The 26,529-nt window shown below is 39.6% G+C and overlaps 2 protein-coding genes across 3 annotated transcripts; one reads left to right on the forward strand and one right to left on the reverse strand.

Moving 5' to 3' along the window:
- Positions 1-472: 472 nt before the first annotated feature.
- smc4 (structural maintenance of chromosomes 4) lies at positions 473-19,558 on the forward strand. 2 transcript variants are annotated; one of them, XM_053320681.1, is made up of 24 exons: positions 473-624; positions 2,164-2,321; positions 3,424-3,614; positions 4,207-4,398; positions 5,434-5,610; positions 7,645-7,809; positions 8,338-8,465; positions 8,688-8,828; positions 9,386-9,536; positions 11,276-11,440; positions 11,532-11,765; positions 11,927-12,112; positions 12,722-12,883; positions 13,020-13,248; positions 13,405-13,481; positions 13,970-14,122; positions 14,299-14,425; positions 14,876-15,065; positions 16,340-16,484; positions 17,401-17,574; positions 17,870-18,052; positions 18,163-18,395; positions 18,515-18,698; positions 19,199-19,558. In XM_053320681.1, the coding sequence occupies exons 2-24, from the start codon at positions 2,174-2,176 to the stop codon at positions 19,361-19,363; spliced, it is 3,900 nt and encodes a 1,299-aa protein (XP_053176656.1). In that variant the 5' UTR covers positions 473-624; positions 2,164-2,173; the 3' UTR covers positions 19,364-19,558. The 2 variants fall into 2 exon arrangements, with proteins under 2 accessions (XP_053176656.1, XP_053176657.1); XM_053320682.1 differs by lacking the exon at positions 473-624 and having other exon boundaries at positions 2,097-2,321.
- Positions 19,559-21,467: 1,909 nt separating this feature from the next.
- Positions 21,468-26,327, reverse strand: trim59 (tripartite motif containing 59). The gene is made up of 5 exons (XM_053320877.1): positions 26,310-26,327; positions 24,427-24,730; positions 24,100-24,321; positions 23,373-23,582; positions 21,468-23,080 (listed from the first exon to the last, which is right to left on the reverse strand). Exons 2-5 carry the CDS (start codon positions 24,679-24,681, stop codon positions 22,475-22,477), a joined length of 1,293 nt encoding a protein of 430 aa, XP_053176852.1. The 5' UTR covers positions 24,682-24,730; positions 26,310-26,327; the 3' UTR covers positions 21,468-22,474.
- Positions 26,328-26,529: the final 202 nt, after the last annotated feature.

Below are 26,529 nucleotides of genomic sequence, written 5' to 3' on the forward strand. Positions count from 1 at the left end.
CTTGACAGCAGATATTTCGAATTATTTACAAAAGTACAAATGGTATGTCAAATAAATATATTAGACGGGACTAATAAAAATCCAAAAGATCTGACATTAATCGTCGATCCATCGTATGAATGTTAGTTTCTGATATGCAGTAGTCCTCGGGCAGGGACTTTGTTCTAACTGTAACCAGGCAACCGTTTGAATACGTAGAAACAACATAAGGCTTTGAATCCGACAAAAATCTTGAATACATTTCAGCGTTATAAACGTGAAGTGTTATTACACCTGTGTTGTTTTCATCATATTGGTTTTGTGAAATGACTATCATTTGCTTGGAAGCGGACGGAGTTGGCTTCGTCCCCTTTTTTTGAATTTCGTGTTTTTTTCCCCTTGCCCTTTGAACGGCCCATGGTGCCTTGCGTCAGTTTGTAACGAATTTGGTTCGACGGCTCAGTTTAGGCGCCATTTACAAGTTAGAGTTTTCAAGTAGCGGAGCGAGTCGCAGCGACACGGGGCTGCATTTTGTGGATTATATTTGCCAAGTTTTGGATTAACGAAAAAAATTTTTTTTTTTCGAAATCGCGATTTGGATCAGAAAGGAAGATTCTTGACAGACCTGTGTGCATATTGTGGAAGGTACACAGAAACTATTTTGCGTACAGTGACCGGGTTCCGTCTATTTACTGAAATGCATAACGTTAACGTTAGTTCAAAACCAGATTTGCCATTAACAACACGTTGAATCCAGTTTTAACCTAGACCACGGTGGGAGACGCACTGACCGACATTAACATAGTCAAGAATGTATTGAGACATTATCCCCTTTTTTGGCTTTTTATGACATTTAACGCTAAACTAACCTTTTTATAGACTTACAGCCCTCACGGTAACATGTACGTTTTTCGGTTGTCTAAGCTAATGTTACTGTTACAGATGTCTGCTAAACTTTGAGATGCATCATCTTTGTCTGGTTAACGCCAACAATTATAGCTTTTTGCTGGCGTTAGTCGGGCAAAACCCCAAAATTAAGCGCCCCCCCCCCCTTTTTTTTTAATTCAGACAACAGCAAGCTTTGAGGGAAGTTAATGTTACCAGTGTTGCCTTACAGATCCACAACGCAGATAAGTTTGCTAGCCACAGTTAGCCAGTGTATTAGCTTAAGCTTCGTTGTTAAACATCAGAAAGTCAGAGCAGCTAACTCTGGCGTCAACAGCAGCACAGTGATCACAACACAGTAACGTGGCTTAGCTGGGTGTTATTTTATTCGGCGGCCAAGCTATCGTTAGCAAATTGCTTATTCGACAAAAGTACGTGTATGCCAGTTTTAACCACACTATTAGTGCATCGTTACACTAGCTTTTTGAATGTGCCTCTCCAGTCATCTGAGTGAGCCAGTCAGATGGCCCCGTCTACACCCCCGCCCCAACATTACAAGGTGACGGGATTCACGTTAAAAATAACAAAGTATCATTTTTGAGATCTCGTACAATACAGGACGTTGTCTTTTTACTACAGAAAGGAGATTTAGACTAACCTAGCTGCGTATTTTCTGCAATGGCCAAAACCAAGGCTAGGCTAAGACCTATATAGGGAGATAATTTAAGATATTTGCATATTAGCAAATTTCGTTTTCCAGCCAACGTTGCGTTCAGCTTATTTTTTTCCGGTTTTTCACCTCAATACCACAAGGTTCATTATAAAAGCAGATTAAATGTACACTTTAGATGCAGAAGGATACCAAAACAGCTGTGTGAGTTAGGAGGGGTTCATTATATTTTATTATTGGTTATTAGAGAGAATAGCATCTAATTCTCTACAAGCATCTCGTAGATTGGCAGCTTGATCACTGCCATCTCATCAGGCCGAGAGCCTTTTTTTTTTTTTTTTTTTTTTAAATTTTTTTTAATAAGGCACTTTGTTCAGGTCACAAACTCATACAATCAATTCAGCGTTGTTACTTTTTATTGTTATAACAAAATGTTACCATATATTTTTTTTAAAAATAGTTAGATGGGTCCTGCAGTGAGATCTGACTGTGGTAATGATTAGAGCCTGACAACTTGGGTAGCTGCGTGTGACCGACTAAAAGTGGAGTTGGGAGATTGACAGGCGCAAAAACCACTCATGGATATTCCTCTTTTTTCTTTTTTCTTTTTTTACCAATGACCCCTCCAGATTTCAAATCATGCCATCTAAAACTGCTAAGAGATCCACTGCCTCCGCCAAGCCAAGAGGGAAAGGGTCGCAGCCTCGCAATGACTCCGAAGACAAGCTGGATGTACCCCCTCAAGAAACCAACTCCAATGGCCAAGAGGAGGCACCGCCGACAACTGGCAAGTAACAAAGGGTGTTTTGGTGTCTGTGAATCTAAATAAGTTGTGTTCACTCAATGGCGTTTGCGTGTATTGCTGTATTGGTAGTGGCCAAATTGGCACAGCTCTGGAGCTTATTTTTCTCACTTGAATCTCAACACGTAGTTAAGGATGGCTGATATACATATATATATATATTTATTTTTTTTCCAAAGTGCCAGTCATCAATAAATGTCTTATGATTTTTGGAGATGATTTTGATAACGTCGAGTGCACGTCTTGCTCGGATCTTCAAGCGAGGTAATTTATTTTCGGATAATGAAGTGCTTTTATGTAGTAGATCTTTAGAAAAAGGGGTTGTTTGACTTAATTCTCACAACTTGATATTAAATCATTTGTGTATGTGCGATGATTCAGATGCATATTGGTATTAACTGGTGGTTGTAGTCCTTACAATACGGTTTAATGCTTCACTGGGTGTCTGGCTGCATGCATTTCATTTACAAACATCGACCCCATAGCTTGTTTATGCTTATGTGAGCACAATAGATTTTGGACAGGTCGTTTTGTGGCTTGGTGTGATGGCAACGTAATCGGTTTTTTTTAACGTTTATACCTTATTATCACATCACAAGAGTTTCCCCCTGGCTGTGTTTTTGAGTTGCAGTTCAAGCATGAGTGAAAATGTGACGCTGAAGATCGAAATGTACACTTTGGTTATTTATTATCGACGAAATGAATGTGGCGCATCTACTCTCTCCACATATCACGCTTCTGGTGGAGAGCGTTTGTATAATAATGTGGGCTCGTTCATAAGCGGCCATGGTCTCTCTCTCTTTCTCTGTTTTTTTTTTTCTTTCTTTCTTTTTGGGCTGGCTCTTGTTTTTTTAGAACAAAGAAAATATAACGCCTGTCAACTTTCTTCTGAGTCTGCTGTTTGTCTTAACTTGCTGCCTGTGTTTTGTTTGTTTGTTTTGTTTTTGTTTTTTTCTGGGGGGGTTTTCTCCCCTCCTCCTCTTCTACCCCTCCCCCACGCACTACTGCCCCCCCACCCCTCCACCCCCCACCTGAAACGACTCGCACTAGAGGAATAAAAGTTGTACTTTTTTTGTGTGTGCCACAGATCCGTCTCACGGGGAAGCTGCCGAGGCGCTTGATAATCGAAGTTTGGAGGAGATTCTCGGTAGCATCCCTCCACCCCCGCCCCCAGCAATGACCAATGAACCGGGCGCTCCTCGCCTGATGATAACACATTTAGTTAATCGCAACTTCAAATCTTACGCAGGCGAGCAGATTCTGGGGCCTTTTCATAAGGTACGACCAAAACATGATTACAAAATATATAAAACCCCCATTGCGTGGGAAGTACTTTGTGCATGTGTTGTGTTCAAGCTCACAGATTTACCAGCAAATGTGTAGTGTTTCTAAAAAAATATGTATATATATATTTGTCTTTAATTTGTATATTTATTCAACTGTGAACTGGTTGTTTTGTGTAGTAGTAGTCACAAAAAGTGCAGAATTATTAATGATATTACATTATTACAATTATTGGATTAAAAAAAATCAAAGTGGAAAAAGTCACACTCCTCCATTTTGATTTAGTTACAAGGTAGTGTTCTGGTGATATACTGACTATACTGACATTTTCCTTAAATTATGACTTTGTTTAAACTTTCTCTTTACACCTTTTTCTGCTCCCAACATTGTTCTGAAGATGTGTGTACAAAATAAATCTTAACTACACCCACCCAGAATACACCCACCATGACTCTCATACTATGCTGGAGTGTTAATTTATAGCTTCTAATGTTATGGCATTTACATTATTTGTATGTGGCTGTATTATATTTTTATATAATTGTTTTATAGTATTTTTAAACATTTTCTCTTTCTTTTCTCTCAGCGCTTTTCCTGCATCATTGGTCCAAATGGGAGTGGGAAGTCCAATGTGATAGATTCAATGCTCTTTGTGTTTGGATACAAAGCTCAAAAGATCAGATCGAAAAGGCTCTCAGTGCTGATTCATAACTCTGATCAACACAAAGATGTGCAAAGCTGTACTGTGGAGGTGCACTTTCAAAAGATCATTGATAAGGTATCTATATCTCTGTCACACTGATACACACGTACACTTGCTCTGTTCTCACATAAATTAACCAATACACTGTCCACATTGAAAGGGATAATTTGGCAACATTTTTCTGCGGTCACATATTTTTGCAAAATTAAATATATTTTTTTCCTTCAGGCTCATGAGTTAATATTGCTGAAGTTTCACCACACCAGGGTCTAAACACAGACTCAGATCAGTCATGAAAGTTACAACTAACACCCACACGTGCTATAGACAGTTCATAATGTGCTACAACTGGTTTCTTTATTTTTTAATAATTTTTAAATGTGTCATATGCTGACCAAGCTCTATTTATTTGATGGTATTGTGAAATATTAGTAATGTGGGTGTTTACATTAAGAGGCAAATATAGTTTGTTACCCAAGAATAGAAATTACTTTAAAACAGACCGTAGTCTAAAGAATTAAAGTTAAATATGTTTCTGTGTTTGATCTCCCACAGGGAGTGTGAGTAAGTTTTGCCTTGAGCACTGTTAAATATATCCAAGCCTTTCTGTTTAGGCTTATCTATTCATAGTAAATTAAAATCAAGTTGTTTAACTGATGTTATAATCTTGTGAATTTTACCCACCTCATAAAGTGTCATTTCTGAAACTTAAAATTATTTTTTAGAGGTGGTGTACACAACTTAAAAGATGAGAGTTGGCTCTAAGCTTTAATAATCTTTTAGGCAAAGAATCAACCATTTTGCATGGCACGTATAATCTGATCCAATTTTATACCATGTTTTAATTTTTGTAAATCTAGCATTACAGAATACACATTATAGTTTTTCATGTCTGTCTAGTCGGCCTACATCTGTTTTCTGATTTTTGTTTTGTGTTTTTTTTTAACTAAAAAGTTTCTTACCTGTTTCTAATGTGGAGCTTTACTCTTTATCATCCTCTGTGTATTTATCAGTATTAAGAATATTATCATTTGATGTGTAGAGCTGTTTGAGTTTCTCCTGCTCTGCTCTAAGCTGCTCTGTCCTCTGCCCCTCCCCCCTCTGAGCCAGGAAGGAGATGACTACGAAGTCATCCCCAGCAGCAACTTCTATGTTTCCAGGACTGCCAACAAAGACAATTCCTCAGCCTACTATATCAATGGCAAGAAAGCCACATTCAAAGAAGTGGGGGCTTTACTCCGAAGTCATGGTATTGACCTAGACCACAACAGATTTCTGATCTTACAGGTAATTGTACATTTTTTAATGTAATTTCCTCTTCCACTTCTAACTGCTTTTTTCCCCCTTTTTCTTTTTTAAATCCCTGTTGTGACCATCCCATTCTGTCAGAGATTTCCTGCTCTTCGTTTTTCTGTCCATTACCCAGTCCTCTTTCTGTCAAATGTTTCATGGCTGTATTGAAGCCATGTCTGTCTGTGGGAATAACCTGTTGCACTGGAATTGGAAAGGAGAGGGAGGTGCCCTCTGACAGCCCTTAAACTGCTATAGCAGCGCATCATGGTTTGAAACAATGTGGAAAAGGTGCGAACCATTATTTGCTGCTTTAGTATTTAAAGGAAATGCAATTTAACCCATACATGGACCTTGGATGAAGGTGGCTGTATTTTAACAACTAGCTTAGATTTTGTAGTGGGGGATGGATTTGATACCTCCAGTGGGGACAGGTTGGACCTCCATTCCCCTCCCCTTTCTCATGTACCTGCCACGCTTTAGCAGCACGTAAATATTGGCGTGTGAGAATAGACCCCAACCCCAATATTAGCAGTGCTGCTTCAGTGTGGCTGGATCAAACACCCTCCATTATCATGGCCTTAATATTGGTTTAACATTTTGGGTTTTTGTTTTGTACTCCACTGTGAATGTAATGCTTTCCTCTATATTTTTAGATTATTTTTCTTCTGTTTTTTTTTTATTCAGCATTGTGTTGAACTGAGTTTGAATCAGTTCACTGGTTACACTCCTACCCCCCTGATTGTATTACATGTGTGACCTACCCACATTATTACTGATTAACTCAGGGCTTATGGGGTAATGGCTTGTGTCAGAGTTGTACAAAATGGCTGATTAAATCTTTGTTGTCCTAATTTTTAAATTATATTTTTACACTATATGTTAGCTTCAGGTGAACATTCAGTTTCTAGCCTCTACTGTGGTTTTGTGGTTAGTTGGTTGCTTATAAGTGTCCTGCTTGACTTTTCTTTTTCTTTTTTTTTTTTTTGTATGTGTGTGCATGATCATTCTCAGTCTCCCTGATGTAAAATTTTCAGCTCCCTGTCAATGACATGGCTGCATGACTATGGGAAGAGGCTTTAGCTTGTTCTCCAAGGTCAATTTTCCAGGCCTCTGGCTAAGGGAAAGCTGTCTATTTTGTGCACTGGTCAGAGCAGAGGATGACGTTGGATTTTTTTCCCCCTGCCTCTACTGGCTTCTCCTTTTCTTTCATACATAAAAGTAATATGTGAGCAGCCTTGTTTTTTCCTACACATAAATAGGACATAATTGGAGACTTTAAGTTTTTACTATATCTGGATTTAATTTGTGTTTAACATGAAATTTATTATGTGGCAATATTGTTATTCTAAGCCAGCCTATCTAAAAAAAATAATTTCAAAAAATGAACACACATTCAAGCATATAAAATGACACCAGAGACCTGTCCCTGACTCGGCGCCAAGAAGTGCACATGTACAATATTTGGAAATTGAACTGAGGTGTAACTACAAGAAGGCAAAATGTGCATGCTATCAAACTCATTTGCTTTTAAATCACTTAAAATGTATCCATTATAATTACAAAACAAGTTGTGTAATGGGTACTGTGGTGGGTTGGTAAGGTGATGTGTTAACCTAAATATCTCTTCTTGAATTTTTATTTTTTTATTTATTATTTATTTATGAAGAATGAGTGGTTAAGGATTTTAATTTTACATCCTTTTTTTGTTTTGAATTAAATCAACTATTGTAGTAGCTAAATGTGTACTTGGTAGTTTCATTATGTTATCTCATTGAGGAAACTCAAAGGGAACTTCCAGAAGTCATTTTTGGTTCATTGTATGAATCAGGCTGGGTTTGAGTGTATCAGGTCAGCATTATTGTAAGGTTAGAGTTCAGTTGACCCCATGTCTTAATAGTGAGTGTTGTATGGAACATGTTTTATAATATTATTTCATTTTATAAGACTTGTTGTTTTATTCAAACAATCCTGTGAATGCATTGTACGTCTGTGTCTGTGTGTTAATCTGACTGTCTGATCTTTACCCAGGGTGAGGTGGAGCAAATTGCCATGATGAAGCCTAAAGGTCAGACAGAGCATGATGAGGGTATGCTGGAGTACATGGAGGACATTATCGGTTGCTGCCGTCTCAAGGAGCCCATCCAAACCCTGGCCCGCCGCATTGAACTGCTCAATGAGCAAAGAGGAGAGAAGGTGATATACTATATACTCACACACTGTATGCTCACACATTCATAAGCTTACCAACTTTCCTTCCTGTGTCCTGACTTAATTTGTTGTACATATATACAGTAGAGGATACGGTTTGATTTTGAAAATATTTTTCATAGAGGTGTAACTGTGCAGCATGTAACATAAGTTGGTACTTGTCTGGGCCGACTACCCCAGACATGATATATAACTTTCATGCAAGTCTTTTTGTGCACACATATTTACTTCTGAAGATGCAATGTTGGTATGTTGACTAATTTCCTTTTTATATATTTTTAATTAAATTTGTATTTTATTATACTGTGAAGGTAACAAGATACTCAAGTGATTAAAAACAAATTTATGATAATATAACTTTCATAATATTTATATGGCATCAGAATGATGGAGATACTGTACAAGTGATATATCTTGTCTGAACATGGCACTTATGCATATAATTTATGACTAAAATCTTTTATTTAAAGTGTTGTCACCTGATACTAAGTACTATGATGTTCACTACCTCAGTTCAACCGAGTAAAGCTTGTGGAAAAAGAGAAGAATGCTTTGGAGGGAGAAAAGAACAAAGCTGTGGAGTTCCTCACCCTGGAGAATAACATCTTCAAACACAAGAGTCAGCTTTGCCAATATTATGTGTAAGTACATCAGCACAGTTTCTCTGGTCTGTACAAAGCAAATTAAACACTAATATAATCTCATTAAATTTCAATTTAGACCCATCAGTAGCATGGAAAAGAAAAAAATGTAAACTATTTTTAAACCTCAGAAGCGCAGCATGACCCATAGCCCCCTTTTTCATGTTTGAATTATATAGTGTAATCTCTCACTGGTTTCTGCTGATATCTATTTGCCATTAGTCACGATCTGCAAAAGCGTGTGGTGGACAAAGAGCAGGAAAAGCAGAGGATCCTCGAGGACAACAAGGAACTCACTGAGAAAAATACAGAAATATCACAGGAGATGGAGAAAAAGAACGAAGAAGTCAAAAATGTGGAGAAGTAAGACAGTTTTTATCTTCCCTCTTCAAAATCATTGTAATATGCTCAGAAGGTTTATAACTGAATCATTTTTAGATTGTTTTCAAAGCCTCTCTTGCTTTCAGCCCTTTTGTTTAGAGACTAAAATCCAACAGTAAAGAATAGAATGTAAAGTAAAGAAGGAAAAATACACAAGTTATAGTAGTAAATTATGTGTTTATTTTATTTTTTTCAAGACAAGTGCTTGAAAAAAAATAAAGAAAATTGTTCTTCACTTTCAATAATAAAGAATAGTGTAAATTTGATGTTGTAGTCAACATAATTTTTAAAATGTGGGCAAAATGGCTTTGATGACCAAAAATTGCTTAGTTTAAAATCTCTCTCTCTATATCTATATATATATATATTTTATTTTTTTATGTATACACACACATACACATAGAAAGTGGGTACATTAGTCTTCATAGGTATAGATGGTTTTGTATATTTCCTCTCAAGCTTCTTCTAATATTTGATTGTATTTTTTCCCCCCATGATTGACTTGAGCATACTCAGTTAAAATGTCTTTTCTACACCAGGAAACAAAATAAGCTCAACAAGTACATTGAGACTCAGAAGGAGAAGTTCACTCAGCTGGACCTACAGGATGTTGAAGTGCGTGAGAAGATTAAACATTGCAAGAGCAAGAACAAGAAACTGCAGAAGCAGCTGGAGAAGGACAAAGAAAAGGTGTGTTAACCTTTTAAATTTATGTTTCACCATCATACGCAGTTAGATTATTTCATTTGACATGGTGTAACTGTTGGCTTCTCTGCAGTAGATGTGAATATTTCACTCTGACGGTGTCAGCGGTCAAACAGACACACAATCAGTCAGGACAGGATAACTGTACCTATTTTTTTATATATATTTACATACAGTACATACCCATTAACAAATACAGGTTTGCAGTATGAGTCAGGACGAGCTAGCAGCAGTGGTATGACACTCCAGTTTTACTGTTTATATTGTCCCGTGGCCAAGAAAGAAACATGGGCACTAAAAATACAATTTCCGTTGATTATAGAAAACACAAGTTCTTTTTGAGGCCTAGAGAACAAGACATTTGTCAAGGCTTTACACAACCAATACAGGAGTGATTAGTGAATTGCAAAATTATTCCAGTTTTCAAGAGTTATTTGCCATTAAAAACACAGATTCTACAGTCATAAATCTCCCAGTAGATAAATGATTTAAAATGTTCCTGGCATGGAAAAATTAAGCAATTCTGTAAGTACTTATAATACAAGTTTTTGTAAAACAATATTAGAAACATTTAGTGTTTAAACCAAAATCCTGGATGCTGGTCGAGTTGTTGTTTCCAAAGAAATTTAACTGGAATAATTTTCCATGATAGCTAAAACTATAACTACACAAAGCAATAGTGAGGGCAGTCAGAAATGCTTTTGTCAAAAACATTGAATATTGCCACTGAAAGACATTTGTCTTGGACATGATGCCCTATGTGACTGAGAAATCACACTGCATCATTTGAAAAAGTATTTAAGGACCCTGCTTTAATTCTTCTTTTTTTTTTACTCTAGGAAAGTGTAATCCCCTGATTTCTTCTAGATTAAGTGGCATTATTCATAAATCAATCCAGTTTTAAATGGGAGGAAGGGCCATCTACCCTAAACTAGCCACTAGGGGGCTGTGAAGTAACACACAAGTTGATTGTTAGCGTGTGCCTAATGATGGTACACTTGTGCTCTATTTAACTATTAATTGTGTTCCTGTCTCTTAGACTAACATTTTCTAACATGTGCACTCACTGAAAAAAAAAACACACTCAGACCGAGATTTAAGAGTTCCTCGTAACTTATTATATCTTCTCATCTCCCTCCCTCCTCTAAAACTCTATCTGCTCCACCTACAATGGCTGTGCTCTGGAAATGTCTTGGTCAGAGGGGGAGCTGGGCAGAGGCGGGCAGACCTCTGGGGAGCAGTGTTCTGCTGTGTGGTAGTCAACTATGGCCTGGCTTGTGTAACACTCCCAGCAGCCACATTCACATTTCACCCGCAGTTAACCCTACAAAACATAGACTATACACACTCACCACTCCTTTGCCTTGTTTCAGCTCTGCCAAGCAGCAGACTGTTGTGCCAGTCTTAACCAGGGCTTGCTCTGTCCTGAATGTGTGTTTATAGTTGATTACAGTTGTGTGTTTTGGCCTGCTTGTGAATGTGTAGCACAGTTGCTTGTAACTGGCACTGGCAAAAAAAAGTGGATTCAGTCCATTTACTTTACAGCTCTTGTCTCCTAAATTCTTCAGATCTCTTTATTTGATCATCCTCTAATTCAAGAGCTAAAGCTTAATGAAAGTGTGTATTAATGAATTGTGTCTTTAAGTCAAACCTAGACAGGTGCGGCCACTGTTGCTTAGAGTCCTAGCCTGGACGCTTCTCATCTGTTCTTGCTCATCTTTCAGCTGGAGGAAGTGCGCAGTATACCAGCCAACAGCGAAAAGGCCATCTCTGAGGCAACAGCTAGCAAGGAAGGTCTGGAGAAGCAGAAGGTGAAAGAAGAGGAGAAACTGAAGGAGGTGATGGAGAGTCTGAAAGAAGAGACCAGCGGCTTGCAACAGGACAAAGAGGTGTGTGACTACATCCTGTTTTCACTGTAACATGCTATATTTAACTTGCATGGTAGACATAACTGTAAAACTCATTTTTTGTATTCTCCAGACCAAAGAAAAAGAGCTGATGGAGCTCAGCAAGGCCGTGAATGAGACCCGCTCTCGTATGGACCTGGCTCAGTCAGAGCTCGACATCTATCTAAGCCACCACACCACCGCTGTGACACAGCTCAACACGGCCAAGCAAACACTCCAGACAACTTCTGACACGCTGCGGGAGCGCCGTGCAGCTATTAAGGACCTAGACGTTAATGTACCACAGAAAGAACAGGAGCTCAAGAAGGTAAAGCCAAACATCGACATTGCTGTTTGATCGCATTTGTTCAGGCCGAATTCACAAGGGACATCTGTCAATACCTAATTAGTGTGGTATAGAATATATCTGCACAGCGGATAGTGTACTTTGTGTGAACTTCTTTGACTGATCTCCTCTTTTCTCTACAGGATGAGGAAGAGATGGAGCAGCTGATGAAGATGGATAATGAGAACAGGGTAGTGGTGACGGAAATGAGGCAGAAAGTGGAGGAAGCCAAGAGCTCTCTGTCTTCCAATCGGAGTCGAGGAAAGGTCCTGGATGCTCTCATGCAGCAGAATAAGAGTGGCAGAATCCCTGGCATCTTTGGAAGATTGGTAAAAAACTGATATGATATAAAATACAGTACATCATTACCAAAAGTATTATCAAAATCTCCTTTTATAAATGATTACAGTGAACATTACCGTGGAACATACCTTAGACGTTTTCACATATGAACTCCAGACAATGTCTGGAGAATCGGGTCTGGACATTTTCCAGATTGCCCTTTCACACATGTCGCTCCCTGGAAATCCTCCGTTTGGTTTAGATGAGGAGCGAAGAAGGCAGGACGTGGTGCAAAAAGTAGACAAAAGTAGTGTTTTTAAGCTCAGAAATAAATGCTTTTATTTTAGGAGAAATCACAGGAATTCCTCTCACAGTGGAGCGTTCAGGCCCAGTCAAAACAATGCAGCTTGGTAGGCCTGCTGCGATTATCTGTGTAAAATAGCAGCTGTGGATGGGACGGGAGTTAACTACTGGAAGTTAAAGATGTAATTATGCTTACATTCTGACATTTGTGTTCAAACATACATCTCCTCCAGATAATGTGCAGATAACTTCAGGGTTGCAGTGCATGTGTGAAAGAGGCTCTAGACACACTTTTTTGCAATATGCTTATGTGGTCACAGTGCTCTTGTTTGATTGTTTGTTTTTTCTTATAGGGAGACCTTGGAGCCATAGATGAGAAGTATGATGTAGCCATTTCCTCCAGCTGTGGTGCTCTGGACAACATTGTGGTGGATACCATCGACACGGCTCAGAAATGTGTTATGTTTCTCAAAGAGCAGAACATTGGGTTTGCTACCTTCATTGGTCTTGACAAGGTAAAGATGATTACACTTCAGTCAACATCAGTGTCTTGAACCGCTTTGTTTGTTATTGTTCTAGTTTGTTCAGGATTTCTGATCAAAGGCTTAGATGGTTTCTGCATCATCTTATTCCTTCCTTCTCTTTGCTCAGATGAAGGTGTGGGAGAAGAACATCAATACCCCTATCCGCACCCCTGAGGACAGCCCTCGTCTCTTTGACATGGTGAGAGTGAAAGATGAGAGCGTGCGGCCAGCTTTCTACTTCGCCCTGAGGGACACCCTGGTGGCAAAGGACATGGAGCAGGCCACAAGGCTGGCCTTCCAGAAAGACAAGCGCTGGAGAGTGGTCACCCTGAAGGGACAGATCATCGAGATGTCTGGTGGGTGACATCCTGCTTTTTCTGTCATAACCATACCCCCTTTTTTTCATGACTCTTATATAGTTATGTAATTCAGTGAGGATAATGCAATGGTCATGATTTTAATGGTCTGACTCTCCCCCTCTTATCCTCTGTGGTTTGGTGTGTTCTTCACAGGAACCATGACTGGAGGAGGAAGAATAATGAAGGGCAGGATGGGTTCCTCTATTGGCACTGAAGTCTCTCAGAAGGAGGTAAGTGCAAAATACACATTTGGTCCTGCTTTTAACTTTTTCAAGATTAAGGAGCACTACATTTATTTATTTTTTGCTTGATTTTAAAAGAAATGAAGACATTTATTTGATTCTAACTTCTTGTTCCTGTGTAAACAATATGTTGCAATTTGCATTTAATTGAAAGCAAATGATACAGCTGCAGCAATGATCATTTAGGACCGGACATCTGTCAGTCTGAATGTGTTTTATAAACTACAAAGACAAACTGTAAAACAATATTAACTTAGTATCATAAAACTGATTTCAAAAGAGAACTTCCAGTCCTTGTTGAACGTGGATGAAGTTTCATTACTAACTCCTAATTCATACTTTGAACTTGGAAAACTTTACTGTGTTTTCTTCCCACATGTGATTTCTAGAAGTGATTTAGCAGGCCCTGTTATCAGAGAGCGCCACAGCAGGATATTACTGCACAAAACATGATGATTTTCATGTGTTTTCTGCAGATCGACCAAATGGAGAGCCAGCTGAATGAGAAGGTGTCGAAGCTGCAGGACTGCAGAGAGAAAAGGCTGCAGCTCGAAGAGAAAGTCCAGAGCTGCCGGCCACAGCTCCGAGACATGAAGAACACCTTGGAAAAATACTCCAAGAGCATGACTGTACGACACATCCACCTCTTCCTATTCATTCACTGTGTCTTTCATTCATTTAGACGTTATTTGTGATCTAAATAATAATATCTACTATTCATAACTAGTAATAACACGTGACAGTATTGACTCATAATTTCATGCTCTTTGCAATTCAAATTATTTTTCTTCTTTCCACCCTTCAGGGTTTAGCTGACCAAGAGACTCACTTGACGCTCCAGATCAAGGAACTGGAAGCCAACGTGCTGGCTGCTGCGCCAAACAAGACCAAACAGAAACAGATGGAAAAGAGCCTGGAGGCCTTCAAAAAAGGTAGGATCCTCCTGTAAACTCTAAAGAGGACTCTTGTAGTTTATGTTTTTAGGTTAATGTTTGCTCTTATGTAAGACTCACTTGTGATGTGTGATAAAAGAATTGGCACCATACACATGTTTGAGCCTCATTAAAATTGGACAGAAAGTTACAGGAAGGATTGACATGATTTTAAATTAGCTTGAGCTTCAAATCAGTTTTATTATTCAGTACGTCTCACCACATAATCCAATGGTTGAATGGACAAAATTCTCAAATTAGAGTTACTGTTTCAGGTCTAATATCTAAACGTCTTCTTACCACATGACTGTTTCATTCATGAAACAGTTTTTCCTGCTTAATCCCTCTGAAAATAAAGCAAAACAAATATCAAATGTCCAACATTAATATTGTTCTGTCTTTCTCCTCTCTTCCTGTTCTGTCCATTCATGCACTCTGTTGCTCTCACAGACTTCGAGGCAGCATCCAGTAAAGCCGGAAAGGTGGAAAACGAGGTGAAGAGACTCCACAACCTGATCGTGGACATTAATAGCCACAAGCTAAAGGCTCAACAGGACAAGCTAGACAAGGTCAACAAGGAGTTGGATGACTGCTCCTCCACTATAACCAAGGCTCAAGTTGCCATAAAGACTGCAGGCCGGTGAGGAAATATGCACACTTATGTTTTATAGTTACACATCTGTTGTCTGTTCATGATAAAATATATGATAGTCAGAAATGTTGAGCCATATTTAACAGCTTAGTTTGAATGAATGTGTTGGTATTGTGTCAGGGTTTATTTGTATATTAATCTCAAAATAAGCTTTCCTTATTGTTGGTTTTTTATTGTGTACATGACATCACATAATTATTTTTAAAACAAACTACTGTGCCTCACTGACAAATATGCATAGATTTAGGTTACATGAACACTCACTAGACTCCACACACATTCTTATTGTTGGCTTTTTTTTCTTTTCTTTTTTTACTTAATCAATATGCTAAACTAAAATAGCCATCTAGTCATCAGGGTCTGTAGCTGGAGCATTAAGATTGATCTGTCTGCTGAGGCAAAAAGACACTAGTGGCTGTACTTGATGTGATTTGTTGTGCTGGAAGAAGTGTCCTGCTGATTGCAAACACAGTTGAGCTTATGAACTGAGACACTAATGCGTCCTGTGTGAAAACTCTTCTCTCTACATGTCAAATATATCCTTGATGCATTTTGCAACTCATCGATGCTAGCTAGCAGTGCAGACACCCTGGTGAGGAACAACGGAACAAAAAACGTTTTTTACTTTGCACAAATGTTGCAGCTCTATCATAACTATCCTGTCATGTTTGAAAAGAGTCAACGTGGAACTTTCCTCTAATCGGGAAGCATATCTGAATGCCAAAAAGCCAGGTACTCTGCAGTTTTGGATCACTAGCAGCACTATGGATTAATGTGCAATGGCACGCAGGTGACGTATTTTTGGCATTCAAAGAGAGCAAGAGGCAATGCTATTTAGGTTTAACGTGCTGAGACCAAGTGGAGGAACAGTGCTGTATCTGTCAGAGGTCTATCAACACAATTCCTGACCATAGAGAAGGAAGAAGAGAAGGATTGAAGTCAATAGCACGGTCATAACCATGTTTGACACAAAATGTATCTGTCCTTTTGTGCACGTGGCGTAGCTGTTCACTGTTATAAACATCAAATCTTGTGTGTTTGAACTCTGACTGAACTCTGTAACAATCTGGGGAGAAACACACTCCTGAGTTGGAAAGCTTGTAGCCTTGTAGTCAAGAAGTTTGCTCTGATGTAGTCACTCATTAACAGTCTTGTATGGCAAATCCAACCTGACAGTATCACTGGTTCTTTTTAACTCAAACACGATGCCATCACTCTCACAGAGGCTAATCTGTGTGCGTTTGTCCGTGTCCTCTGTTCAGAAACCTGAAGAAGTGTGAGGAGAGTGTGAGTCGTGTGCAGGGTGAGCAGGAGGAGAATGAGAAGTCTTTGGCTGAGTTCGGAGAACAGCTGAAAAAACTGGAAGAGGAGGCCGGGGAGATCATGAAGGCCTGTCAGGAGGCTGAGGTCAGCACTCTTCTTTCATTAGGGTTCAAACCCCGAAGGGGTAGAACCCTATTGTTTTTGTTCTTATTATTTTTCTCTCTGTTAAAAGTGTTTGAGGCTCAGCAGCTTTAAGTCCAAAACCAGCCAAATTTCATAGGCATTTGTCTCTATGGCCCCCCATTACTCAGATACCAATACTCACCCATATCAGCCAGGTGGTGGCGCTAGAACATCAGACTAAACATTTTGGACTATAACTTTTAAACTGTGAGCCTCACAAACAAAATTCTTTTTTTCCTGGATTCTGTGTGTCCAGACGAACCTGTCTGTATAAGACACGCCCATTTGACACAACATAGTTTTTCTGCCATTTTGAATTTTGTCCAAGTCTGTTATGCCAACCATTTTTGAGCAATCGTTACCAAATTTGACATAGTGCCATGAAGGACTGAGATCCTAAATCATGACCACCATTGATCAAAAAACTTCTCAAAGGGCAGCTTTCATCAGGAATTCGTGAAAACTCATTCATTTTTTAATGCATACAATTTGGTTATTACAATGTAAGTGGTTTATTACAACCAATCTTTTTTCATATTTTAAACTTTAAAAAAAAAACTGTGGTCAATTCAGAAGTTTGTTACTCTATTTTTTCCCTGTTTTTAGAAATGAAAAGATTTGAACCCACAGATTGTCGTGTGCAGCTTTATTTTTTATTTTAGGTTTGTGATATATATACCACAGTGTATTAACAAAGGTGTGGTCCTCAACAAGAAAATGTCATGTGTGCAAGTGTTTTTATAGAATTCTTGTATATGTGAGAAATCTGTCATGGTTACATATGAACTGTTTGTTTTTACCTTCTGTAGCTGTGTGTCTGTGGTATCCAAATGGATTTGAAGGTAATACTGTAGCACTGTATCTTCTCATCCTTCAGGCAGCACTTCCTGAGGTGCAGGAGCAGTACCAGAGGGTGCTGAAAGAGATAAAGGTCCTGCAGCAGCAGGAGCACGCACTGCAGCAGGAGTGCCTCAGCGTTCGACTCCGCATCGAGCAGATAGAGACCACCATCACTGAACACAACAGCAAGATCAAAAACTGGCAGAAAGAGGTGTGTGTGTGTGTGTGTGTTCAAGTACCTTACATACCTGCTTTAAATTGTTAGTGTCCTTTCCTTTATCTTTGAAGCACTATTTTAACTTTTACTTGACATATTCTAGCTTTTAGAGACATTTTATGAGATTTTTTTCAAAATGTCATACTTTTTACCCCTCTCTCTTAAATAACGAATTTTACCATTTTAGTTTCTAGATTTATTGAACTATTGGAAGTCAGAGATGATTCTGTTCATATTAGTGGCAGCTGTGTGTGTTAATGAATTATATTTATCTTGAAATGCTCTTCAGGCCACCAAGCTGTCCCTTCATACCATTGAGGACCAACCAGCGGAGGAGCTTCCTGTTTTCACTCCTGATGAACTTGATCAAATCTCAGATCCAAATGTCATTGTCAACAAGATGGTCACATTAGAGACACGGTGTGCTCAGAAGAAGCCCAACCTTGGCGCCATTGCAGAGTACAAGAAGAAGGTACGTACAAATATGCACAGGGCACCATCTAGTTTATAGCTCCAAACTAAACAAATGTTAAAAAGATCTGGATCAGAGGTTTTTATCATTTGTGCTCTTTGTGTCTTCAGGAGGAACTGTACCTGCAGCGCGTGGCTCAGCTGGACGAGATCACCAAAGAGAGGGACAACTTCAAAAGCGGCTACCAGGACCTGCGCAAACAACGCCTCAATGAGTTCATGACCGGATTCAACATGATCACAAATAAGCTGAAGGAAAACTACCAGATGCTTACACTAGGGGGTGACGCAGAGCTGGAGCTCGTGGACAGTTTGGACCCCTTCTCTGAGGGAATCATGTTCAGGTAAGAGACGAGCAAAACGAACCCAAGTGTCTTCAGAGCAAAACACAGCCGGTACATTGTGTTCTAGACATTAATCCTGTTATGTTTGAGTGTAAATGTGTGCTCCTGACTCTCCTCAGTGTGCGACCTCCAAAGAAGAGCTGGAAAAAGATTTTTAACCTGTCAGGAGGAGAGAAGACCCTCAGCTCGTTGGCGCTGGTGTTCGCTCTTCACCACTATAAGCCCACACCGCTCTACTTCATGGATGAGATCGATGCTGCTCTTGATTTCAAGAATGTGTCCATTGTGTCCTATTACATTTATGTGAGTATGAACCTGTGTGTTACATCAAAATATGGCTTCATGAGGTTCATCTCTTTCTCCAAATCACGTTACATTAGGTTTTGGGCTGCAGACTGGTGTAAACAAACCATGTAAAGCTTTTTTCAAATTCAGGAGATGCTGTTGGATGAAACAGTGGTCCTACCAAAGTAATTATGACATTAAATGGCATTAGTCAGTTAAATTTAAACATGGTGCAGCCAGTTAATCACTACTGTAATCACTGACTCATGTGATCTCAGTGTTTCTGTTGTGTAACACTGGAATAATGGAGGAGTTGAGAAAAATCACCTCTTTTTGGGAGCTGGATCAAAACAAGTACTAAGCCTTTAACTGTTGCCACTCACTTTGCACATTATTTTTATCAGCTGTTGGATAAATTGTTCACTTATTTGAAAGTGCCATATAGTTGATAGTCCACTTGGAGTCAAATCTAATGAGATGAATTAACGATCATTCGATGCTGTCTTATCTCAATGCAGGAGCAAACCAAGAACGCTCAGTTCATCATCATCTCTCTGAGGGACAACATGTTTGAGATCGCTGATCGTCTCATCGGCATCTACAAAACTTACAACACCACCAAGAGTGTGGCAATCAACCCCAAGACCATCGTATCCAAAGAGCAAACTGCCATCACTGTTTAAACTTTTAACACTAGAACCACAGAAACGGTTTGGTTGTTAAAATGTAAATAATTATGTTTTTAAATAGAGAATACAAGTTACTTTTCCTAAATGTTTTTTTATATTTTCTGAAGCTCATAAGGTTGTACAATAAAACACAAAGGATTTCTGAGCCTATTTGCACAACTTTTTCTTTTCCTTTTTGTTGTATGTCATGGTGGACAATAAAGTTTATCTATCTATCTATCTGCTGCTTTGTTACATATTTCACAGGGTTTGTTTTCAGACTTTATGATTCGCGTCTGTTGTTTACATTTGACAAGAAACCTATCTGGAGAGAGAGAGAAGCAATTTTTATTTATTCTATAATATAAGTAACGTAGCCAGCTAGCTTAGTATAAAATCAATCATATGTAGTCCCGGGCCCATGTTAGCTGGGGAAAGATGGGACAATCTCGAGTGCCATCCACCCTAGAGGACACTCAGGGAGACCTCAATCACAAAATGTCCTTAGAGAGAAGGTATTCCTCACTCTTCTTTTTGTGAGAGGAGTTTACAACAGAAATATGGCAATGGAGTGTTTTTGGTCCAAGGAGTGGGAGTTGGCTTTGATACGAAGGAGATCAGGCATGCCTGTCTCTCCAGTGACACATTTTCCTTGATGTCAGAGGTGTGGAGAGGATTTGTAGATAACTGTCTTGTGTGCTATAAACCCAACTAAAGCATGGTGCCACTTCACTCAGTACATGCCAAACAAGCCCGATACATTTGGCATTCAATATTTTGGTTAGCTGCAGATGTGGGCAAAAGTGTTGTGATGAGGCTGGTGGAGCCCTACATGGGAAAAGGAAGAAATGTCACTATAGACAACTTTTTCACATCCCTCACCCTCACCAAGGACCTGCTGAGGAAGAACACGAGCCTGGTTGGCAGTCAATAAAACCAGAGGGGAACTCCCTCCTTCAGTCCAGCAGCAGAGAGGAGAGCTGTTTTCCACAAAGCTGCTGGAGCTTGAATGCACCACTCTCACCATCTATCAGCTCCATGCAGCAGAGTGTGTCCACAAGAACAAGCTGGAGACAGACACCTTTTATAACACCACAAAGCTAACATGTGTGATGGTTTTATCATAGGAATAATTATTTATGATTTTTTTAAATAAATTACTGCTCTGAGGCTATTATGTTTATATTGTGAAGCACTTTGGGCTGCATTGTATTTAGGCTGTTGAAAATGAAAGAATTATTATTATTGTATGATATTGTATTACATTATGTATAGTTGTATTATTAATAACAAACTATTGTTATATTAAAAAATATTGTTATCATTACTATTGCCCCATTGTTTCTGTGTTTAGCTCTTTTATCGTGCATGTTACATTGTAGCCTACTGCCTGCAATGAGGTAAGTTACAAGTTTTTTTTTCTAAGTGTAGGCTTATTATATTTTAGCACTGTGCATCAAATTAGTAAGGTCACAATTTTTCCAAGTCTGTTACGACCACTGAAACAGGTATGGCTCGCTGTAATTATTCCTCCTGTTCATACTAAAAATTAGAAGATCTCCTTCAAGTATGCTTACACTGAGTGATTGGGGACAAAATCCAGTGTTATATTTTATGTGAAGCTAAGGCCTCAACAGTCTGACTTATGTAAATAAAGTAGATATGTTGCACTGTAGCTGATGACTCATGTTAGCTTCAAAAACATTTGCCATCAAAGGAGGCTGGTGGATTTTGTCTGTCACTTACATGTTAGGTATTAATGGCCAGTATAAATAGGAGGATGATTACAGCAAGAAAAATGTGTTAATGATCATTCGGGCAGCTGACTGGTTTAAGACAGATTTGAAAAGTTGTGAACTTTCAGTGTCTAAATGATAAAACCATAGAAAAAGTATAAGTGAATTACTGAGATGTTGCACTATATATATACACACACACACACACACACACATACCTATATACCTTCCATACTTATATTTCACATTACAAAGATAATTGTCACAAGCATCAGTTAATTTAGCTCACCTCGATACTAAGTGACTCTCACCAGCACAGAGGCAGCTTTTGAACATTAAACACCTACAAATAGGATACATTTGACATCTTTTAATATGCAGGAATGGACAAAAGTTTAGAAAAATACAGCCACTAAAAGAGATCTGAATAACAAAGCACTTGTTAAAAAATGTACAATGAAATGAGATCATTTCAGAAAGCAGCTTTGTGTACACTGATATTTGACAGATACAAACACAATAATCAGCAAAATGTAATGTATGTAACACCTGTGAGATGTCTCAAGAAGAGATTCTCCAAAGGTAATAAGAACTTTAGAAACAGACTATATATATATCAGTGTGTGGTTTAGTGACAATTGCTCTGCTCTGAGTGAGACATGTTGGCGCTGGTGGAATCACCGGTCCTCTACGATAAAGCTTTCAAGTCTGGGGCGAGGTAAAGGCACAGTGGTTTTTAAAAAGGCACAGTAAAGGAACCGCTCGGAGCCGTGAATCAATGCAACATGATCTGTGCGGGCTTCGGGTCAGCTCCACTGTGTGTCTGCATCCATTCAGCGGGCTCTAAATTTCACTGTAAACAGTCGTGTGTAAGGAGATACACGTGCAGCTGTACTGGTGTCCTGAGCTTGGTGACGCAGCAGGAAAGCAGCTGAAAACGTCTCAATGCATGATGGGAAAGTAGAGTCTCAAACAGTGTTTAAATAGCATGTAGAGTTTTACATGATAATAGTGTTATAGCAAGGCAGTGTGACTATAACCTGGGATAATACACCCCGATAATAAAGGACTGTAACACTCAACAATAACCCAACTCGACACGTAAACGGACTAATTGGCTACTGAAAACATTTAGAAGAACATGGGATGTGCAGTTTTGTCCAGATGTGACAGAGCATTAAACTAGGGATAAAACCACCCTCCCATTACCACTTCTATTTTTTTTTCTGTCTTTGCAGAAAATGTTCATGATTTTTTTTGGTTGAATATGTTTCTATCAAACTTAAAAACCTCTAAATAGAATGTAGTAGATATTTAAAAAGGATATCAGGATGGATTTTCTTTCCTTCATACAGCTTCTAAATAAATGTTAAGGGTCCCAGTTTGGTCTTCAGTGGGATGTCAGAGTTTTGAATAATGCAGTAATCTGCTGGAAGCCTTTTTCTCCCGCTGAGGAAAGCTGTGAGCTCCATCTTTCTACAGCCGCCTCCATAACCGTGTACGCCGACCCCGCCGACTCCCACGCACACGTGATGAGTTCGCTGCTCAGGCCGTGAACCAGCTGACTGAACCGAGAGAGCAGCGAGAAACCGAGCGACGCCCCCCCGACCGGGTTGACCCACAGTACCGCCAGCAGCAGCAGCAGAAGCCCCAGCAGCACCGCGGCCGACGTGGGCTGAAGCTCAAACCACAGGTCCTGGACCCTACTGTGAGTCGGATCCCTTTCAGCTTCAGCCTCCAGACTGCCACATCTGGCGCAGCAGTACACCCGGGGGACAGGTGCTTCCTCCAGGCTCCCGATGGTCACGGCGGGCCAGTGCTGCTGAAGGTACTCTGCTGCCCGTGGAGTGACGGAGAGGTTTATCACAGAGGGAAGGGGTACTGTAATGAACTCCTCCACCCGCTCTCTGAACTCGTGCACCTTCTCCAGGAAGATCAGTGGCGAGTCCTCCTCCTCTACTGACGAACCCAAAGACACCAGGTCCAGCTGCTCTTCCTGGAGGAAAGTTCACTGTTATCAGTTCATTATTGGTTGCATCCGTGTACAGCTCTTATATAAAGCTCTTATATAAAGCCAATCATGATTATTTTTGGGTCAAAACACAAACTATTTTTTAAATGTCAGACCAATTTTCAAATCATAAATAAATGTACTATTCAGTTTCTGACTTGGTTAAAATATTGTGATATTTGATTTGTTTTCACTTAAAGTTAACTACAAAGCTGGGACTAAATGTGTGAAGCTCCTTCCTGTTATGATTTGATGTTAACCAGCCTTGAAATCACACCTGTAGCTCCTTCACCCTGTGGATGAGAGGGTCGTAGGCCCGTGACACATCAGCAGCAGCATTATCCAGAACCTCCAAGCAAGCTTGTCTCTTCCGGACCAGTCCCGCCTCCAGCGCCTGAAAAAACTGACTGACTTCCTGTCGGTCCTGCCTCACCAGGCCTTCACAGCGAGCTTTCTCTTGCTCCAGCTGCTCACCCAGCTCACACACCTAACAGACGGAGAGAGCAACAGGGTTTTATATTAATATATGGCCCCCAAATCAAACACTATATATATACTTTTTTTTTTTTTAATATTGCACCGTTACAACTACTCAACTATTAATGTCTTAGTCCTACTTATTTATCAGATTTGCTTTTAACTTATGAGCCACCCAGAACTCTCAGGTCTTCATATAGAGGTCTTTTATTAATTCCCATAATTAGAAGTAAATCACACGGTGAAGCAGCTTTTTATTATTACGCTTCAAAGTCTGTGGAATGGCCATCCTGAAAATCTGAGAGCAGCTGCCAGTGTGGACATCTCTAAAAGCAAACTGAAGACATATCTATTTAGCCTGGCTTTTGATTAGATTTTATTTATATACTTTATTAGTGTGTGTGGCTTTTGGTTTTGCTTCTGCTTGTTTTATTGTATGAAAAGTGCTATCTAAATAAAGTCTGATTGATTGATTGATTGATTGATTGATTGATTGATTGATAGATAGATATGTGACGACTGCCCACCTGTGCCCATCTCTGCTCAGAGAGTCTGGCTAGCAGCAGTGATGGGGTCTTTTTCTCTCGGATGAAAGCTGCCTGCAGGTCATCTATGGTGTGGCCCTGGTGATCCCCGACAGTCAGACACAACCCGCAGATCAGCTGCCGATCCTGGATGCAGTACATGTTCAGAGGCTGCCTGTGATGCTCCTGACAAGTGGGGGGTCGCGGCTCACTGTCCAGCTGGTACTGAGACGGACACGAGAGAGAATGAAGCAGCAGACAAGTGACGGCCAATAAAGGAGATTTTAGGCTAATGAGAGTTTTATTTGAATACAAGTGGTTCCTTCCTACTTTCTCAATGATGGCCCGCAGAGATACATTGATGGGCAGCGCGTCTACGCCCGTCGGGGGCAGCTCCACCACGCTGCGACAGTTGGGGCATTTCAGCGGCAGGCGCAGCGGACGCCAGATGGAGTAGTTGGTGGACACCTGGAGCAAGTTGTCCAGGCAGCTCTTACAGAAGGTGTGCGAGCACGGCAGGACACGCGGGTCAGAGAACAGACAGTAGCAGACTGAGCACGTCAGGTCTTCCTCCAGGTTGTCCATGATGGAGACTAGAGGGCCGGACTCAGTGCTGACGGCTGAGGGAGAAGATCTGACAGGACAGCAGGGTGAATGAGAAGTGAAGTGTTGCACCTTTTCAGCTAAATTTGTCAACTTGCTGATTCATATTAAGCAAAAAATGACAAACACTAACTGGTTCCAGTTTCTCAAATGTGAATATTTTCTGCTTTTTTGTCATTTATGACAGTAAACTAAATATCTTTGGGTGGTACAATGTTGGTCGAGACTAAACAGCACATTAGAAGACATCCTTTAGGGCTTTGGAAAACGGTAATCATCATTTTCACCGTTTTGTTTTGGCTTTTTATGTACAGAGGAACTTATTGATTAGAAAATAATTTATAGACCAATGGATTATGAAATTAATTATTAGTTGCAGCCCTCACTTGAACATACAACTCAGACAGTGGGCAAGTATTTCTTGATACATTTCGACAAAACGATTGAGAAAGAAATCAGTACATTGATCAAAAATGGCAAAAATACTAATACTGATAGTTGGGTTTCCCCCCCCCACAAATAAGTTTGGAAATCCTAAAATGAAATCTTTTTGTCTCATTGAAAAACATCTGAATATGCAAATATGTTTTCATTTCAAATGTTCTGAACACAAGAAAAGTACATTCTGAATCTATATGAGTACTAAAAATGTCAAGTTTCCATATTATATTTGTCCTGCTGACGCTTGTGAACCGTGACTGGTTTAAAAACTACTTTTGAATTCACACAATGACCTTAAACTGAGACTGAAGTTGAGCTCAGAGAAACTTTAACAGATATATTTGAAAAGTCTTCTTGTGTCAAACGACACTTGAGTGTTGCATCTTCATGACTGTGTGAAACTCATTTTCATACCTCCGGTCCACCCCTCCTAGTCATGTCTGATTAATGCCTCCCATTATTTTAGGAAGTTGACCTAACTAATAAGGATCGCCTGAGAGTGTAGAGCAGCAGATTGTACTGAAACGCAACAGAACAGCCAAAAAACAGCTTAGCTCTTATTACAGGATCAGTTATGTTGTTGTTGTGTATGGCCTCTCTAGTTACAGCCCAGCACATTGGCGACAATAGGAGGCCTCATGCCAACACACACACCCAGTACACACACACACACACAATGAGACAGGCTGTTCAGCTGTCCCTCAAAACCCGATCCACTTGTGTCTAGAGCTGCACATGATTCGTCCACATTCAGACAGGTTAACAGGCCCTGACTTTGTACAGTTAGTTGTATAAAAGCTCATTTACTCTTATTTGTACTGTGTAAAGCTCACTGTTGATCTGATATGACGGATAAGCTGCAAAAAGGCGCTAAACACCTCGTTTACTTCTTTCAGTTTGTCAGTAAGTCATCTGTCCTCTAAATGACACAAAACACAGTTGTGTTTAAAATAATTAAAGCAATATTTAAAAAAAAAAAAAAAAAAGGTCCATGACTAAATCGAACTGTTAGCATAACAAACATTTTCAGTCCCAAAGCTAGAAAATGTTATAAAGGACATCATAATTGTTTCAGCTACTTTATAAAGCAGTCTATCCGCTATGTTGCGTTATCGTTTTCGTCTTAAAAGACGGTTTTATAACATTACAATGTTCATTTTTAGACTCACCGTCTGCTCGGAGTCCAATTCCTGCTGCTCCAAACAGTGTCTTCATTTCCTGTTACGTTCAAATGCTCTCAGTAAACTCCCACTCCCTCTCAGCAACAGGTAAGAAAAAAGTCGGAAAATGGAAAACACGACGAAATTAGTTGAACTGAAACAATGATGCGTTGATTAATATTGTATTTAACATTGTGAGTTGTTTTGTTTGTTTAATGTGCACACATGC

The sequence above is a fragment of the Scomber japonicus genome, chromosome 6 (genome assembly GCF_027409825.1).
Source record: "Scomber japonicus isolate fScoJap1 chromosome 6, fScoJap1.pri, whole genome shotgun sequence".
NCBI lineage: Eukaryota > Metazoa > Chordata > Actinopteri > Scombriformes > Scombridae > Scomber > Scomber japonicus.